Below are 18,489 nucleotides of genomic sequence, written 5' to 3'. Positions count from 1 at the left end.
TGTGTTTCCTGTCAAATGTCATCATCTTTGTGTAAAATACTAGAAGCCACAGTTATTAACCACAATGTCTTCCTTTGTGTTCAGCGAGAGGCTTTAATGAGGGGGTAAAGGAAAAGATGAGGCTTTGACACACGCTGCCTCTCACTGACACATCTACATCTGTAAGCACACACATGCACATGTGCAACAGTTCAACATGTGTGTTCTTATCATAACAGTTTGCAAAAAATACATGAATATACGGAGAACAAATAGTTTACAGTGCAGTTTGATAAATACATCGTCAACTTTAAACTGACGTTTCTGTTTTGAAATGAAAGGACATGATGATATGTTAAGCCTCTGGTCTAGACTATTTTCAAAATCACTCATTACTACATTTAATAGTGCAGATACCCAAGTTATCATGGAATTAATTGTAAATTAAAAAATAAAATCAACTGCTAAACCGTGACCTAATTTCTATGTTTTTATCTTTTTGAAAAAACACATTTAAATTTGAAATTATTTACAAAAGTATTGTACAAGTTGTTGTAACATTTACAAACTGGATTATTTTAACATTAGCAGCGTGCAATTTACAATCATATGTTGCTGATTCCTTGAATGGTTTGTTGCTTGAAGGCCATTCAGCCTTGCATATCTTCATATACACCACTCTTTTGACTTTAATATGGGACCATGCTTTTCAGAATTTGTTTTGTAATCTAGTAGATACAGAGACAATGGCCACCATATTGGACAGTTACTTATAAAGTACAGTTTAAGTGTAGGTAATGCTTTAAGATCCCATGTGTCATGTTGCCTATGTGTCATGTGAGTCTATTGCTTGGCAATTGCAGCCCGAATAACTTCAATGACACTGTTGCAAGGCTGCAGGGGGTCATATTCTGCAAACACGTGGCACATATTCTCCATGCCAGCCTCAATACCTTTCGCCACAAAGCCAAACGTTCTGTTGGGACACAAAGTTGGATTTATTAAGTAAAACATTTAAGATCAAGAACAACGCAGGTGAGCCAGTAACCTGGATGGCTTTAATATATGAATTGTTGCATGAGAAACCATGTATAATTCATAGTAAAATAAAAAAACATCACAATTAAAGTTAAAAATTACCTTGCACCAAAACTGGATCCTTTCACCCACCTGTAAAAAAGACAAGGTTTAACATTTAAAGATTGTGTCTGCTGTAATAAAGGGTCCTGTTTGTGCATGTGTAACTCGGACCTATGTATGTATATGTTAAATAACAGAGTGAAAAAGTCAAAGTTAATCTTAATATACTCAGATATTTCAAAGGTAAAATTTGGTATAGTTTTACTGCTTATAACTTTGGCGTTAAAGCAGGAAGAGCTCAGTTGATATGATCACATTGAATGCCAGTTTCTGCATATTAATCTTAATACTATAATTACAGCTTTGTGGTTGTAAGCCTATGCCGAACAACTCAAGATGTGGTTTACATTCATGTCTGTCCAAAATGTCATCATTTCATCAAATTACACATTTGCTTAAAATTGTCATAATTAGCAATATATATTCTGTTTTTATGGCCAATAAAACGTTTTGTGTGACCTTAACCTTAGACAATCAAAATCGAGTGTAATAATCCTAGAGGCCAAGCTAAAGTGTGTGCCAAGATAAAAAAACAAAAACAATATATGAGATATTCATGAAAAGAGAGTGTAAGAATGGACAGACAACCTCCGGCATGCAACCATTAACAATCACTTTGATTTCAGAACTTATTTTGTATACTCACAGTCGATTGTCTGGATCTTCCCCACTGTAGCTCAGGAGGTGAGCAGGGTAATGCCGCCTGAAGAAGAGCCTTAAAAAAGAGATTATTTACTGTTAGCAATGATCATTTGCAGCAAAATGTTTCACACAAAAACAACACTGTGGTTTTATTCTGTACTGCAAGTAAAATCTCAGCAGCATGAAGACAGGATGTATTAGTCTTACTTCCTGTTGACATCTGTCAGTGTAACACCCTTCAAAGACGCCTTCAGGTTCACTATGGTTGGTATGAAGGAACCTGAGGCCTTCTCAAGGGTCGAAGACACCGCCTTATGCACTGCACAGGGTCCCGTCAGCGTTTCAGTAGGGACAGCATTCAGGTAGACAAAATTGCATGCAACTGTTGAAAACAAAAACATTGTGACAGTTGGATTAGAAATACAGGTTGAATACATATGTATTTAAACATGTAGGGTGGTACATTTAATTAAGTGAAACTCCCTGCAGGATTGTTCTGGGTCATTGGTCTTTTTTCATTCTCATGGGCAGAACAGAGATAGATAGATACTTTCAAATAAGATTTGACCCAAATGTACTTACAGGAAACAGAGTAACAAAGCAGTCTTTCCTAATTGTAATTTTAATGTGCAGGTCTATTCTCTATTTATTTGTACATATTTGGGGACCAGTTGAAAGAATATAGCAATAATACATATGTATTCTTTCAATATTATATCATATTTAAGCCCCGCCACACACAGCCTAACAAGAATATAGTCATAGCATATTAATAAAGTAAATAAAGTACGAGCACACCTGTTACCAGCATACTAATCAAGGCTAAAAGCTACGCCGTAAAGCTTGTGCTGAGTCTGTTTTCTCATTTTGTTAGCTGCAAGACAACGTGCAACAACTAACTTTTAATACGAATGTAGTGGGGTGCTTGGGAATGCAGCTCAGGGCCTGACTCCTCCCCCCAACCACTCCCTTAATTAGTGCAGAGTATAAATTGCACCTGCTGCAATTGTTCTTCCCTTTGGCTCTGCCTTCATGTTTGGTGGTGCAGTTTGTCCGGTAACTCTTTGTTTCTGTGGTTCACCTGCTGTTGTTTGTGTATGCCATTTGTGGTTACTCCAGTTTAATTTGAGTTAGTTTTTGTTTAACCAACTGGGATTCCCCTTTGTTTGTTTTCAGTTATTTATTTTCCTTTAGTAAAGCTGAGTGCTGGTCATTGGGGGGGCTAGGCACCCTCACTATTTGATGTAGTGAAGATCACCAGGGAGCAATAGTGAGTGACCTGTTTGCTGTGTGTGGTTTGCTGTGGCTGCATCTGGTGAGTACTTGGTTGCACCCTAGTGTCACGAGAAGTAGCCTGGCACCCCATTAACTGGCCTCAGCCCACCTTTACTTTAGTTTCTTTTTTGTTTTGTTTTTTTGTATATAGACTTTTAAATGTAACATTTTAGATAACGATTTTAATCCCATTCTATAATAAAGATCATTCTTGTTGTTTTATATTCCACTATTTTTTCTTCCAGCACCGTTTTCCTGAGTTTCCTTTTTCTTTTGATTTACAATAAAAGTGACTTAATTCTGAAACACGTCTCGGCCCCTCAGTCCTGAACCTGTCCTACTCGTTTTGTTTATACCCTGGGCTGCAAGTCCCCAGCTGGCGTTGTCAGTCCTCCATCCCACTTCATTATAATTTAACCACGCCACACTAGCATGTAGCTATTATTCATTGAGGTGTTTCTGAAACGTTTTAGATGTTTCCTAAACAAGAAACGTTACCTTAAAGTTAGCTGTTAGCTAATTTAACCTAAATTAGCAAGCTGTAACGGACAAGCTACTGTTAGCATTTTCTACATGACTGCCAAACTGTGACTACAGGGGAAGAAAAGGTAAACACACTGGTTTATTTAATGTATTTAAAGGCCACTTGTTAATTTTCGTGTTCCTTTTTGTCCCCAATTGTCCTACTTGTTGCGTTTACTTTTTATGTTGTATGCTCCTTGTTTTTTGCTAACCTAACTGGCACTTGGTATGTAAGGCTACTAATAACTTGCTCATAACGTGGAAATAAGTAATAGTTAAGTTACATGTTCATAAACAAATTCGGTTTATATTCTTGTTTACTTTCTACTCCCTTTCTACTGTTTATTTGACCCACCTGTTCTACTTTTGTCCTCTGACGCTTGTTTGTCTTTAGCCCTCTCATCTGCTGCACCTGGATCTGTGTAGAGACATAAGCAGTGATTTAAAATAACTAAGTACATTTACTCAAGTAAATGTACTTACTTGTAAGTACAAAAATGTAAAAACTTGTAAGTAAAATTTTTGAGGTACTTGTGCACACACACACACACACACGGTAAATAAGTATGTAATAGCATACCTTGGGAGTTGAGCACTAATTTGCAGGGTAGAGCGTAAGCAGAAATAGTGTGCTGGTAGACCAGAGCAGAGAGACTACCTGCAGAGATAACACAAATCAAATCATTGGTTAGGTAGTCAATTCAATTCTTGGTCTCTTTCTGTATACCTCATTAGGACTAACCCAGGTTTTAACATGCCATCTAGTCCACTGAGTGTGGACATTTTTGACTTGATATAAAACACTTTTAGATGAAATTGAAATGATGGGAGGATAATAGCCTGTATCTGGTTCAATACACTTTTGATTTATTGTTGGTTTTGTTCCTGTGTTGGAATTTTACAGAGCCACGACAGCTGTATGTATTTAAGATAGAATTCTGTGGAAGCGGATGACAAAGAAAGCAGGCCACAATAAATCCCGATAATGGCTCTGTGGGTGTGAAACCACTCCCTGTGAACTCATTCAATCAAATAAGGAACTGTGCACTCACATCTTAAGAGGCCAGACATGGCTGACTCAGTGCTGGTGTGGCACACATCACCAGACAGTCAATCCAGGATGTGTAAATGTATTGTGTAGGCCGGTGAGTTGTCAATGACATTGATTTCTACATGTGCAACACTGGTCTTGCTGTTAACATGTACTTACCAAAGTAGGGTTCCTGAGAAGAGCCTTTGATGCGTACGCCCTTAGCTGATGATTCAATGAGGAATTGTCTGAAAAGATTTTCACTGCCCTCTCCTGCTTTGATAAAAGTGAAAAAAACAAAACAATGGAGTTGATGTAGAATGTGTGGTATGACAGAAAAGGAATGGCACTTACAATTTGTCCATATGGCTCATGACATTAGTGTCCTGCTATGTGATGCCCAGCCCATGTAGATGTCAAGGAGACATCAACCATCACCATTTTTATAAACAACTAATCATAATGTACGGCTCGACACATTTCAAAAAGATTTCAAAAAGTACACGGGTCATTGAGTTGCAAAATAAAATATGTCCTCAACAACAGCACACTAAAAATATATTTTTGTGATATGTGTATTTCATTATAAGATAATGAGTTTGTACATTGTAAAAATGCGAAAATATCTTGTTTATAGGATGAAATATCCATTAACAAAGTAAAAACAACAAACCTTCAACATTATCACTCAATACTGTTATTCTGTCATTGCCATGGCAGTAAAACCCTTTTCTACCCTCACACTAACATTGATGTCAGAAAGTAGAAATATTTAGAGAAATGTACTCGACCGGGGATAATTAAGCAGAGGAATATTGTAGAAGGCATCCTCATCACTGCACGCTGAAACGATCTGTCTTGTCGACACGACGCTTGCATGAATATCATATCCTGCATTCCTAAACAGTTTACAAATCTGCAAATGAAGTAAGCCTCAAAATTGTTTCGTGAGTGAGGTCCATTTTTTCCGCTGTGATTGTTTACACTTCCATAAACAGCTGGTTTACTTTTGTGTTTACACAGCGTATACTGTGGGTGGAAAAAATAACAGCGCTGTCTCCTGCCTCGCCGCAGATGGCTTGATGTCATCAGACATGCCCGTTCACATCAGCAGAGTCGGGTAAGTGATTCTGTGCCTCTCAGCTCTCTGGGATAGACAAATGACGACAGCGGCACCGTGCTGCACTGTGTTCAGGTTGTTTGTCTGGTTTTGTGACTTTCATGACCCTCTCTTTCCTGTATCGAACAAATCACTGCTACGACTTATAAAAGCACATTAAAAGGAGTCATATGGTGCGGCTGCTTCACTGACTTGTTTAAGTTTACCTGAGTTGACGTCTGTTTGGTCCACCTTCATAGCCAGACCGAAGCTGCCTCTGAAGGAGGTGCTGTCTCTCACCACAAAGGCTCCTGCTTCCTTGTCCTTCAACAGTTCTTCAGCTACAACGAATTATACATCACATGAAAAGCTTAGAGACAGTTGCACCTGTGTTCACCCGTAAATCCTCAGCCCTAAGAAAACAACACTAAAACCCTCTAGGCCAACAAATGTCAAAGTATGGGTAAATGTATATATGTATTTATTTATTTTTTATGTTGAAATGCTTACCCTCTGCTCTGCTGATATGTGGACGGAACCAAAACTTTGAAGTGTCCATGACAAACTTCATTGAGGGCTGGCTGCCATTAAAACGGGCTTGGAAACCTTAAAAATATTTAACAGAGGTTTCAGAATCATAATCAGAATTCCTTTATTAGTCCCACAGAGGGGACATTTACATAGTAACAGGAAAGATATAGTGCTGATAAAGACAAAATAAAAACAGTATTTACTAAAGTAAGCACAGATATTAAACATTTAAAATCTAATAATTACACATTTCAAGTATAGATAATACTGTTACTTAGAAAGTATGTAGCTGCAGGACAAAAAAGTCTAATCTAAGAGGTGGGACTCACTGTGTGGAGACAATGGCTTTGAGTTGGACGCAGGGTTGGACTGTATTAAGTCAATCTCTGGTCCAGGAGACTTTTGTTGGAACGTATCCGACTGAGGTTCACCATTGACCAGCAGCAGAGGAATATCGCTCCAGGACCCAGAGAGTGAAGCAGGACTACTGTGTGCTCCTTTGCCGTGAAGCTCCTGTAGATGTCCTCGCCTTAGCAGCAGGGGCTTTTCTGGGCTGTGCCTGTCATCTGGGGTCCTCGTTTTGGACCCTTCACTGAAGGAGCTGGACGTGCGAGTATAGATGGACTCTGGAGGGGAGTCAGCATCTTCACTGGCCAGGGACAGGTTGCTAGGCAGAGAAGAAGATATAGTAAAGTAACTAAGTACATTCACTCAAGTACTGTACTAAAGTTCATTTTTGTGAGACTTGTACTTTACTTTAGTATTTCAATGTTTTGCTACTATGTACTTTTACTGCATTACGTCTACACTAACTTTTACTTACGTACAAGATTGGATTAATCGGAACGAGGCATTATCTAATGTGATCCTTTGGTGAAATTAGGAACAATCTACAGATGTAGACAAGAACTAATAAGATAGTCACTTATTTGTGTATTTTTAATGCTTTCTTTCCACTCGTCTAAAAAAGAAAATAATGTGACCTAAATAAATGTAACTTTCCAAATTGAGCGATGTTTTTGCCTGTAGTGTCTTGTCTATAACATTAGAATGAAATGAGAAGATTGCACCAACTACGTTCTGGTATTGCGGTTACATTTTCCAGTTTGAGACTGCTATTGCTGCCCTAAAACTTTACTTTGATTGCAAAACACGTGTCAGTCACCCGGCCCTGGTCAGCCTCATAGACAGAGTTAAGGTTTTGCAGCATTTTTAGAAACTATTTTACCCACACATACAGTAAGTAATTCCACGGATGGATATTGTAGACTTGTTTTTTACTTTTATTGAGAGTTTTACCTGCCGAGGATGTAGCTAGTGTCCGAGCATGTTGACATGGAGAGGAGGGAGACAGCACTGTTTCTGTTTGAGAGTGACAAGTGCAGATTTGTGTCTTGTCTTGAAGAGTGATTTTGTCGGGGTGCACTCCCAAATGGCAGCGGGGGCAGGGAGGCTGTAGGAGAGCTGGAGAACACCAGTGTGCCGTGGGGGCTGCAGCACACACTGCTGGTTGTAGGGATGGCTATACTGGGGGACACAGATTGGACCACAGTAGGCAGGGAGCAGGGAGGACATCCTCTGGGGACCAACACGCAATGAGAGTCCTCTTCATCTGAGTCGTCTGAGAATGAATGGAGAGGAAGGTGAAAAAACACTGAACTATAAGGGGAAAAAAACATGCTTCTTCCACCATTTCTCTTATTTCATGCTTTGATTGTCTGTTAGCAGAAAGGGATGGGCCTCTGTATGTAAACACACTCTCCTCAGAAAGACATTCATATGCAGGTACTTGCTTGCACAGCTCAGGCTGTTCCTTCCAAACTAAATTCTTTGAATTGTGGTTTTCTGCTGTGACGATCCCAAACGACTCGAAGCGGTCTCAACTTGTTCTCGTGAAGTTGAGGCTCTGTTTTTCTCTACTGTATTGCTGGGCACTGACTGAGTTTATTCCCAGAAAAAAACACTAGCCTGTGGTCATCGCGTGATGAGTTACATAATAATGACTAATCTTGGAACAGAAAAGAGCCAAATGTGTCAGAGACTATAGGCAGGTGCTGCGGTGCATGTAGTTCTGAGGGGAAACTTTGTATTTTGCGACAATAGGAAAGAAATACTCATTGAAACAGAGCATGAACATGAACTGATGTAACCAATTTACCTTTCATGGTGTGATTCTCATCACTGTTATTTGATTTCTTTTAAACTTGTTCTACACATTGTAGTCTGTCTCATAAACACCTGAACAAACATCTCTCAAAAAAGATATGCAACAGGAAATCCATTTAGATGCTTTGTTGACTCTTGTGCACACTTTCTGATCAGAGCAGGGCTGAGAGAAGCACCACCCTGGTGTGCGTCTACTCCTGTGACTTCAGTCCTACATATTCAGGGTGTGGTGCTAGTCTGGGCAGTAATCTGAAAAAACCTAAGGTGGTGTAATTATACCATTATTAAAACAATAACACTTTCTCAAAAGGGATGGTGCATTTCTAAAGCCCAAGGCTATGTGTACTATTTGTTTCATCATAGTGACTGTGGTTTTACTCTGTGTCACCTCTGTAGGTTGGAGGCTGTAATTTGTTTCAATTTGTTGATGTGTATGAGTTATAGTAGAGTTGGAAAGAAGCCTTAAAGTTCACTGTACCTGTGGGAGGGCTGAAGCACTGGCTGCTTTTGTTGATGTCGATGGGATCAAATGTCGGATCCAGTTCCATGATGAGCTGGTTGAGATTATCCAGGGAAATATCAAGATCAGTGTCGTCATGGTTACTGCTGGGCTGCGTGACAATGGGATGTTGATTGGCCCTCTCCTGGCCGGAGTCCAGGCGGATAGTTTGACCCACTCTCAAAACATGATTGGGTATCATTTGGGACATGCCTTTAGCTGTAGGCATCATGTTAGGAGAGCTCTCTGTCGTGTGGGACTCCTAGAGACAGAGACACAATGGAGACGGATCAGTTCACCTGTAGTCACTGCAGGTATTGCCCTGCTTTTGTTCTCTCTGAAAAACAGACCAATTACAAGCTTCTTTCCCTCTTCCTAGTATTTAAATCCACTTATCCATTGTCCGTATATCACCTACAGTATCAGACGATCCCTCTGGTGATCCCTAAGACCCCAGTTTCGTCAAACAAACATTTTCAGTATCGTGACACCCTGGCTACTACAGTTGCCCATTCACTAAGACCTCAGGCCTGAGTCCTTTGCAAGGCAGGCAGGGTTCCAAACCCACCAGCAATCCTTTGCTGCATGTCATGCAATATCTGTCCCCCTTTCCTCTATCCATAAACAGCAAAAAGCCCTGAATAACAATCTTAAAAAGAAAAAAAATTAAACAAAAAAGGCCCACCCCAAATCTATATTATAGTGTAGATTACATTTAGAATATATATATATATATATATATATATATATGTATTTGTATCTTGCTCTAAAGCAACCAATCCTGCATGGGAACTGAAGCCTTTATATTGTGTATATATATATGATTTTTTTCAAGCCACCAGACAGAAAAAAATCTTTCTGCTTTTCCAAAGTGGTGGTGTATTATTGAGTTCAATACACTGACTGCGTGCTAAGTTCCTCATTCTGCCCCACTTTAGAAAGGTTTATTTGTGAATTTGGTCCACAGTTGCACTATACACTAACACTTGAAACACTGCCTCAGGGGATTAAAGCAACATTTGCCAACTTCTGCTGTGGCAGGAAATGTTCTTCAATAGAGGTAATCCTTTCAGTTTATTGCATTGAAATTGTAAAATCATATAAATCTTATATAAGGTAAGCTAATGTAAGTTCATGAATGTGCTACAAAATTATATTTCCCAACACGTCCACCCATTTCCCCCTTTCTAAACCCCTCTATTAATAATGACACAGGCTAAGATAATGGCTTACTGCAATGCTGATATCAGCATGAATCATGTGGGGGCAGATCTCCCTCTCCGTGTTTCAGACGAGGAGTGGTTCTCAATGAGTCAACCAGGTGACTACTAGTTACCATGACTACTCTAATGTTTTCCTACAACAGACCCAGTAGTCCACAAACCAAAAATCTGCTTTTGGAAAAAACTGATAATTCCAAACGTTTGGGGAGCACCCACTAGCAGAGCCTCACCTTGATTAATAACATAATGTGCCATCAAATATAACTGGCATATAGATCTGTACCAACCTTGAGTTATCCTGCCGTTTATTTATCTTAGGAAATGTCTGCATACATGTGGAGAATCCTAATATGCTTCAGCATAGTCAAAGTCAAAGTCCACTTTATTGTCAAAGTTTCCACATGTGCTATACATAAAGAAAATTGAAATACCGTTTCTGGCAGTCCCACAGTGCAAATATAAAAGAACATATAATATAAAAAGATAAGAGCCTAGAAAAAAAGGTAAAAAGGGGTACACAAAAAAAAACCTAAATACATATGTTAGACACAATCAACACAGTTTGACGGTAGTGTAAGTAGTTCTTTAGTGCAAAAAATACTTTGTGCAAAGTACATTTTCAGTAGCTATTTAAGGTCCCTGCTTACACCTTTTGCAATAATCAAAAACTAATACAAATCAAATAGCATATCAATAATCATAATAATAATAATGGACAGGGAGCAATCTAATACACATACAACTATTTATATATTTGTTTCAAGCTGCTGGTTAATGATCAGTCCTATCTACTTTGTATGCGGTTCATATCCTAAGTTAAGGTAAAGGAAAGGCGTCTTACCTTATGTTTCTCTCTTCAAGACTCAGTGGTGGTATAGTTGGATTACTCTCACACTGTCCACTGTTTGACTTTGACATTTCATGTGTTGCATGCTTTTTATGTATGAAATCCCAACCCTTTTTCCTGTAAACCAATCAGCAGTGAGGATCACTAATCCTGCAACTCTTGATGTCATGATTTAAGCAGTGTAGAGTTTATGACTGGAGGGGTGTTTTTTATACACAGGGATAGGCCTTCACTGTTCTGTTGTAAAGTTTATCAAAAGAGGCGGTACATTTGATAGTATTCCAAATCATTTTAATGTTGTGCTTGCATACACTCATACTCAACAGTTTAATCTTTGCCATGACTAAATATTCACCTGGCGGGTGCATATACAGAAGCTGGGGCGTTTTCGAAAGGACATGTGCAAACAGGCAGCAGATTAATTTGGAGCTCCTGGGTGTTTTACAGGAAGTGATGACTTGGATAAGAGTTTTAATAAAACATGGCTGTCAGATGTGTGTGTTTCATCCTCCGTTAGAATTAAAGTCAATGTATCTCGGATACATTATGACATCTGATGTGTAGAATCACTGAGCATGTGCAGAAAAGTTGTCTTAATCAAATTATTGAGGATTAGGAGAAAGCTGCATTTTTAAAATGTTGGAGCAAACATAAATGTGTTTCTTTTTTAAATTGCTCTTTTTCTCTTTAAATAATATACATCCCTTTATTCCAACACCGCCACATCGCAACCCTTATTGGTGTAAATCAGTAGGTTCATCCCAAAATCATATATACAGTGGGGCAAAAAAGTATTTAGTCAGCCACCAATTGTGCAAGTTCTCCCATTTAAAAAGATGAGAGAGGCCTGTAATTTTTATCATAGGTATACCTCAACTATGAGAGACAGAATGAGAAAATAAAATCCAGAAATCACATTGTAGGATTTTTAAAGAATTTATTTTCAAATGATTGTGGAAAATAAGTATTTGGTCAATAACAAAAGTTCATCTCAATACTTTGTTATATACCCTTTGTTGGCAATGACAGAGGTCAAACGTTTTCTGTAAGTCTTCACAAGGTTTTCACACACTGTTGCTGGTATTTTGGCCCATTCCTCCATGCAGATCTCCTCTAAAGCAGTGATGTTTTGGGGCTGTCGCTGGGCAACACGGACTTTCAACTCCCTCCAAAGATTTTCTATGGGGTTGAGATCTGGAGACTGGCTAGGCCACTCCAGGACCTTGAAATGCTTCTTACGAAGCCACTCCTTCGTTGCCCTGGTTGTGTGTTTGGGATCATTGTCATGCTGAAAGACCCAGCCACGCTTCATCTTCAGTGCCCTTGCTGATGGAAGCAGGTTTTCACTCAAAATCTCACGATACATGGCCCCATTCATTCTTTCCTTTACACGGATCAGTCGTCCTGGTCCCTTTGCAGAAGAACAGCCCCAAAGCATGATGTTTCCACCCCCATGCTTCACAGTAGGTATGGTGTTCTTTGGATGCAACTCTGCATTCTTTCTCCTCCAAACACGACGAGTTGAGTTTTTACCAAAAAGTTCTATTTTGGTTTCTTCTGACCATATGACATTCTCCCAATCCTCTTCTGGATCATCCAAATGCCCTCTAGCAAACTTCAGACGGGCCTGGACATGTACTGGCTTAAGCAGGGGGACTCGTCTGGAACTGCAGGATTTAAGTCCCTGGCGGCGTAGTGTGTTACTGATGGTAGCCTCTGTTACTTTGGTCCCAGCTCTCTGCAGGTCATTCACTAGGTCCCCCCGTGTGGTTCTGGGATTTTTGCTCACCGTTCTTGTGATCATTTTGACCCCACGGGGTGAGATCTTGCGTGGAGCCCCAGATCGAGGGAGATTAGCAGTGGTCTTGTATGTCTTCCATTTTCTAATAATTGCTCCCACAGTTGATTTCTTCACACCAAGCTGCTTACCTATTGCAGATTCAGTTTTCCCAGCCTGGTGCAGGTCTACAATTTAGTCTCTGGTCTCCTTTGACAGCTCTTTGGTCTTGGCCATCGTGGAGTTGGAGTATGACTGTTTGAGGTTGTGGACAGGTGTCTTTTATTCTGATAACGAGTTCAAAAAGGTGCCATTAATACAGGTAACGAGTGGAGGACAGAGGAGCCTCTTAAAGAAGAAGTTACAGGTCTGTGAGAGCCAGAAATCTTGCTTGTTTGTAGGTGACCAAATACTTATTTTACAGAGGAATTTACCAATGAATTCATTAAAAATCCTACAATGTGATTTTCTGGATTTTCTTTCTTATTGTGTCTCTCATAGTTGAGGTATACCTATGATAAAAATGTCAGGCCTCTCTCATCTTTTTAAATGGGAGAACTTGCACAATTGGTGGCTGACTAAATACTTTTTTTGCCCCACTGTATATACAGCTCCAGAAAATAACAAGATAGTACTATTACATTTCAATCTCTACAAGTGTCTGTTGAATTCAAACACAGAGAAATATTGTCAGTAGTTTTATAAAATACAATAAAAAAAATATATCATTTCACTCAGACAAACCTATAAATAATAAAACCGGAGAAACTGATAATGCTGCAGTGGTCTCTTAGTTTTTTGTCCGGTGCTGTATACAAATATTTATATATTATTCGTACAACAATACTATATTTGCAGGTATATCCCAAAGTCTCCCACAATAGAATTTTGTTTATATTTCATAAACTTGATATGAGATGATATCAAATGGCCATTTAACTAAAACTCAACTCGACATCTTCACATTACTGTCTCAAGCGGAGGTAAGATTATTGTTAGGAGGATAAGGTCATGCACTAATGAACCGTTTTCCAACGGGGGTGATTCCTGAAAACTTTATTGTGTTTCATTACACATATTAAGATCAACAACACAATACAGAACAGAGATAAGTAAAAAGATAACAAAAACATGTTTTTACATTCACACAAAGGATTTCATGAAATACTGTGCACTGCAGCCCATTTAACAAACAACCAAAGCCTTTACAAAATAAACACAACAAATACACAAAATAAAAAACATCAACAAACCTGTAATTCTCTGATAATGCTATTCTATGCTATTGACATGTCCACTACTGGATGTTTTTTTATTTTTTATTTTTATTAAAATGTTCAGCTGTCCACTGCGAGCCTGAGCAGGTGTGAAGAGGCAGATGTCCATACTGAAAGAGCTTCAAGGAGAGAACGTAGTGGTGGTCTCAGTGTCCATGGCTCCTGAGCTCCTCCTGCCGTTTGTATACCTGAAGAACCTCGCCTGGCTCATGCAACCCAACTCCTTCATTAGCTTCAGGACGTCATTACGAAACTTCACACCAACAAAGGCGTAGACGAAGGGGTTCAGGCAGCACCTCAGGAAGGCCACGCATTGGGTCACATCGGTTGCAAAGAGGAGATTGTTATCAAAGTCGCAGCCCAAGGGCCCTCCTTGTGCTGCGACCACTGTGCTCAAAAATAAAACCACGTTATAAGGAACTTGGCAGACCAGGAAGACGGCCACCACGGCGAGAATTACCTTGATGGCCCTATTGCGTTCAAAGCTCCGAGACTTCGAAAGGGTCTGGATAATGCTGCTGTAACAGATGCACATTATCACGAGCGGGAGAGCAAAGGCCAAAACTATCTGGGTCGACTGGATGCTAACGCGTAGCTTGTCAGACCTGCTGGAGTAAAGGGTGCAGCTTTTGTTAACGATGGTGGTGTACCTCATTTCTGGTATTGAGAAGATCAGTGCCATCACCCAGATGGCAGCTGATGACAGCTTGCTGAGTAACACAGCCTGGGAGCGGTAGCGGTGAGCGGAGACGGCCTTGGCGATGACGAAGTAGCGCTCCACGCTAATGAAAGAGAGAATGAACATGCTGCTATAGAAGCTGACCTTGTAAATGGTGTGCATAGCCTTGCACAGCAGCATGCCCAGAGCCCATTCTGCCATGGAGTTGGCTGCCCAAAAAGGGAGTGACAGAGTTAAGAGAAGGTCCGCAAAGGACAGGTTAAGCAGGAACACATCGGTCATGGTCTTGAGACGCTTGAAAAAGAAGAAGGTGAGGATGACCAGGAGGTTCCCTGTCAGCCCCAGGAAGCAGATCATGGAATAGAAGGTGGGCATGAACCAGCGGTGGAACTGGCGGTTGGATTCTTTCACACAGAGCTCAGGAATTGTACTATAATCCACACTGAAGTTCTCAAAGTCGGTCTCGAACATAGTGAAGTAGTTTTCCGAGGAATTTGTGACGATTGTAAGCTGTTGAAAGCTCAGGTTGTTGTTGTTGTCCGGATAGTTGGTTGTGTCCTCTTCATGTTGAGACAGGCCCCACTGTAATCGAAGGCAAATGAACTGATCAGATAAAAGCAGGATATATCATAAAAGAAATACTGTACCAGCTTTTCATAAAACATTTTAACATTTTAATCTTCTCAACCTCTCTCTTAGAGGAAATGGTGCTTGTGAGGGGAAGGCTGTGGTTAGTTACCTGCTGCTCTCACCTATAGTAGGTCTACTTTTTTTTTAATAAGAGGTACAACACTTTTGTTCTCACCTTAATCTGCATCAACCATATCAGCACAGCTAGCAGTAGGTTTGGAAGATCTGAAAAACAAAAAGTACATTTTTAGGAGGCCAGGTAACGTTATAGTATGATTGAAAATAAATGATCATTATATGAAATAAAAATTGTTGTGATGACATTATTATTTTTCTTAGACTGAACAAAGCTCCTCAAGAGGCTGAGCAGAACTCCTTATCACTAGTGAAGACGAAATGCCTACTGGTGGAATGTCTTTGTTTTGGTTGTGGTCAGATCACTGGTGACATTGCCTTGCATATTGCTGGATTTAAGAGGCTCCCTCTGCAACCAGTTATGTGGTAGAAGCTCATTGAAAAAAAGGAGTTAGTTCTGTATTTTTAAGCAAGACTTTAAATCATAAAGTTCAACATAAATGTCACTAACTATAACTAATGGAAATAAGACACGATTTTTATTGATTCACATTGTTTAAACTGTCTTTGCAAGTAGCTGTTTATTTGATTTGAAGTTACTTTTTAGTAGGTGGCCAGATTGAGGCTTCTGTAAAAACAGTGTTGTCTGAATAAAGACTTCGTACGAACAGTTCTTACTAATAAACACATTCACCAGCACACCACCTTGTGTGGCTTTCTATCGGTCTGCTTTAAAAATAAATACGAAACACGCTTAAACGATTATAGCATTGACACCTCTTTCCATCATTCAACTCATGGTAAATAAATGTTGTTGACTGGACAGGTTACATACGTATTGTAAGACTATAACTAACAATTATTCATTTTATAACAGAAAAGTTCATGAAGCCTGTAGGTGAGGTGTTATTCAGATTAGCTTTTGACATTACTTCAATAACTTTGTCCTTGTTTTTAATTGTTGATAGCCTTTGCATCCACTAAGCACAAAGCATACAACAACTTTTGAACTCTGCCAGTTAAAATTTGATAAGGTACTCACACCGCATGTTGACTGAGAGCAGAGCGCTGCAGGAAGAGCCGCTGAACATGAAGAGCTGAATGTCTCTCTGTTTGATGGTGCTTTCCCTTTGTTGAAATGAAAGACAGTTTCCTCACTGACTCTCTTTACTCCTCAGGGTCATGTGTAGGGATGGGAATCGAGAACCGGTTCCTGTTGAGAACCGGTTCCTTGTGTTTCAATTCCATGGAACCGTTTGGCAGCTCGTTAAACGATTCTCTTATAGATTCCAGACCGCACGGTTTATGTAACGTTATTTACGCAGCAAGGTACACACGAATGATTCAGTAAGCCCGGCTTGACGTGGCGTAGTTGCTTGGTTACGCAGGTGACGCTCGTGATACTTTTTACAAGTCTGAAATGGCACCCCTAAGGTTAAAACGGTCCAAAGTGTGGCTTCATTTCACATTACATAAGGATGGCAACAGGGCGTTTTGCAACCACTGCAAATTGTTGATAACATCGGTGGGAGGGAATACTTCAAATATGCATAAACATCTGCGCACACAACACGGGATAAACTTTAACGAGTGTCGCGTTTTTGATGCCCTTCGGAGTGACAGCAGCCAAGCTTCTACGACCACCGTGACCTTGGGGGCTAACACCGAAGGCAACTCTGGTGGTAAGTAGCTATCCCACTGACTAATCCTTAATGTGATTCCTAGTAAATTATGTACCACGCCATTTCTGGAAATAAACCCATTTCCTACCTCTCCTTGGGGTAATTAAGGGAGTTTATGTTTCTGGTTAATCAAGCCGTTCCTTGCTAGCATGTTTAATTAGCTTACTTGATGGCAAGGCATCCGTAGTTCTAGGGAAGAATTCTAGCTGTTGCTATGTAGCTAATGAAACATGCTAGTAAGTTGCGCCGCCGATTCAGGGAGCCAGAGAAAGGTGACGCTCATTTATTTAAATCAAAGGGAGGTGGGAAATTAGTTTATTTCCCGAAATTGTACAGTATTGCTTTTTCATCAAACGAATGCCTTCTTCGTTAGATTTAGAACAAGATGATGACCGGGACGAGACGGGTAGTCTGGCTGACTCAGAGGCTAGCAGCACTTGCTCCCGTTTACCTCTGGCTTCTATTTTCGTCGAGGCAGGCAGAAATAAAATGTCCCAGGCAAAGGTAGAAGAATGTCACCGGGCAGTTACCAAATTTGTTGTTAAGGGTTTGCACCCATTTTCTACAGTAGACGCCCCTGAATTTCGGTAGGTGAATGTGAGGTTGTTGTCAGATTATCAAATGTCAGATTAGAATAGAATAGAATAGAATATTTTCACAGCCCCGTCTTTCCCTGGCTCAGAAGGTGGATCAGGAAATCCAGTTCTACAAAAGCCTTCCCTCCATCCCCTGCAGGGATAGCGCCGCACTGTGGTGGTGGAACAAGCAGGATACGCTGCCCTTGCTATCTGGACTGACTGAAAACTACCTCTGTGTGCAAGCTTCCTCCACCCCATCTGAGAGGGTGTTCTCCACGGCTGGAGACACCATAAGCCCCGAAAGATCCCGTATCCTTCCAGAAAAAGCAGATATGCTCATATTTCTGCAAAAGAACTGTTAATTTTCCCTACTACTACTTGAGTGCACACACACTCACACTCACACACACACACACACACACACACACACACACACACACACACACACACACACACACACACACACACACACACACACACACACACACACACACACACACACACACACTGTGCTTGTGATTACATTGTTCTTATAATTACATGATTCAGTATTTGTTATTTGTTGTTATTTGTTACATTTTCTTGTACAGAAAAGCAGATATGTTCATCTGCAAAAGAACTGTTAATTTTTTTTACACACACTACTTGAGTGCACGCACGCACACACACACACACACACACACACACACACACACACACACACACACACACACACACACACACACACACACACACACACACACACACACACACACACACTTGTTATTAGAGATTAATAAGTAACTGTCACAATAGAATATTTTTCATTAAAACAAAGATAAATGTTACATCAAACTGT

General features: G+C 40.0%; 2 protein-coding genes and 1 long non-coding RNA gene across 3 annotated transcripts; 1 reads left to right on the top strand and 2 right to left on the bottom strand.

The window, feature by feature from the left end:
- Positions 1-69: 69 nt before the first annotated feature.
- On the bottom strand, positions 70-11,120 carry LOC134864337 (tensin-4-like). Its single transcript, XM_063883221.1, has 13 exons — positions 10,948-11,120; positions 8,863-9,145; positions 7,518-7,839; positions 6,548-6,885; positions 6,198-6,293; positions 5,915-6,028; positions 4,769-4,861; positions 4,139-4,216; positions 3,914-3,976; positions 1,969-2,143; positions 1,766-1,834; positions 1,120-1,149; positions 70-955 (listed from the first exon to the last, which is right to left on the bottom strand). The coding sequence occupies exons 2-13, from the start codon at positions 9,113-9,115 to the stop codon at positions 823-825; spliced, it is 1,764 nt and encodes a 587-aa protein (XP_063739291.1). The 5' UTR covers positions 9,116-9,145; positions 10,948-11,120; the 3' UTR covers positions 70-822.
- Positions 11,121-13,770: 2,650 nt separating this feature from the next.
- ccr7 (chemokine (C-C motif) receptor 7) lies at positions 13,771-16,542 on the bottom strand. Its single transcript, XM_063882726.1, has 3 exons — positions 16,434-16,542; positions 15,492-15,541; positions 13,771-15,268 (listed from the first exon to the last, which is right to left on the bottom strand). Exons 1-3 carry the CDS (start codon positions 16,480-16,482, stop codon positions 14,129-14,131), a joined length of 1,239 nt encoding a protein of 412 aa, XP_063738796.1. The 5' UTR covers positions 16,483-16,542; the 3' UTR covers positions 13,771-14,128.
- Positions 16,536-18,129, top strand: LOC134864000 (uncharacterized). The gene is made up of 3 exons (XR_010165773.1): positions 16,536-17,073; positions 17,447-17,660; positions 17,756-18,129. It is a non-coding gene; the product is annotated as an uncharacterized LOC134864000 (long non-coding RNA).
- The last annotated feature ends 360 nt before the right edge of the window (positions 18,130-18,489 follow it).

This window comes from Eleginops maclovinus, chromosome 5 (assembly GCF_036324505.1).
Source record: "Eleginops maclovinus isolate JMC-PN-2008 ecotype Puerto Natales chromosome 5, JC_Emac_rtc_rv5, whole genome shotgun sequence".
In the NCBI taxonomy this organism is placed as follows: Eukaryota; Metazoa; Chordata; class Actinopteri; order Perciformes; family Eleginopidae; genus Eleginops; species Eleginops maclovinus.
Note: the sequence above shows the minus strand (reverse complement) of the source record. Positions and strands in the feature narration are given on the sequence as shown.

What these genes read in the sequence shown, in the direction of transcription:
- LOC134864337 (XM_063883221.1), bottom strand. Translation starts at nt 9,115, where the DNA reads ATGATGCCTACAGCTAAAGGCATGTCCCAAATGATACCCAATCATGTT. An exon ending in AGAGGACAAAAGTAGAACAG is followed by an intron (nt 2,144 to 3,913) that starts GTGGGTCAAATA and finishes TGTTTTCAACAG; the next exon opens with TTGCATGCAATTTTGTCTAC. An exon ending in CTGACAGATGTCAACAGGAA is followed by an intron (nt 1,835 to 1,968) that starts GTAAGACTAATA and finishes CTCTTTTTTAAG; the next exon opens with GCTCTTCTTCAGGCGGCATT.
- ccr7 (XM_063882726.1), bottom strand. Translation starts at nt 16,482, where the DNA reads ATGTTCAGCGGCTCTTCCTGCAGCGCTCTGCTCTCAGTCAACATGCGG. An exon ending in GCTCTCAGTCAACATGCGGT is followed by an intron (nt 15,542 to 16,433) that starts GTGAGTACCTTA and finishes TTTGTTTTTCAG; the next exon opens with ATCTTCCAAACCTACTGCTA. An exon ending in TATGGTTGATGCAGATTAAG is followed by an intron (nt 15,269 to 15,491) that starts GTGAGAACAAAA and finishes CTTCGATTACAG; the next exon opens with TGGGGCCTGTCTCAACATGA.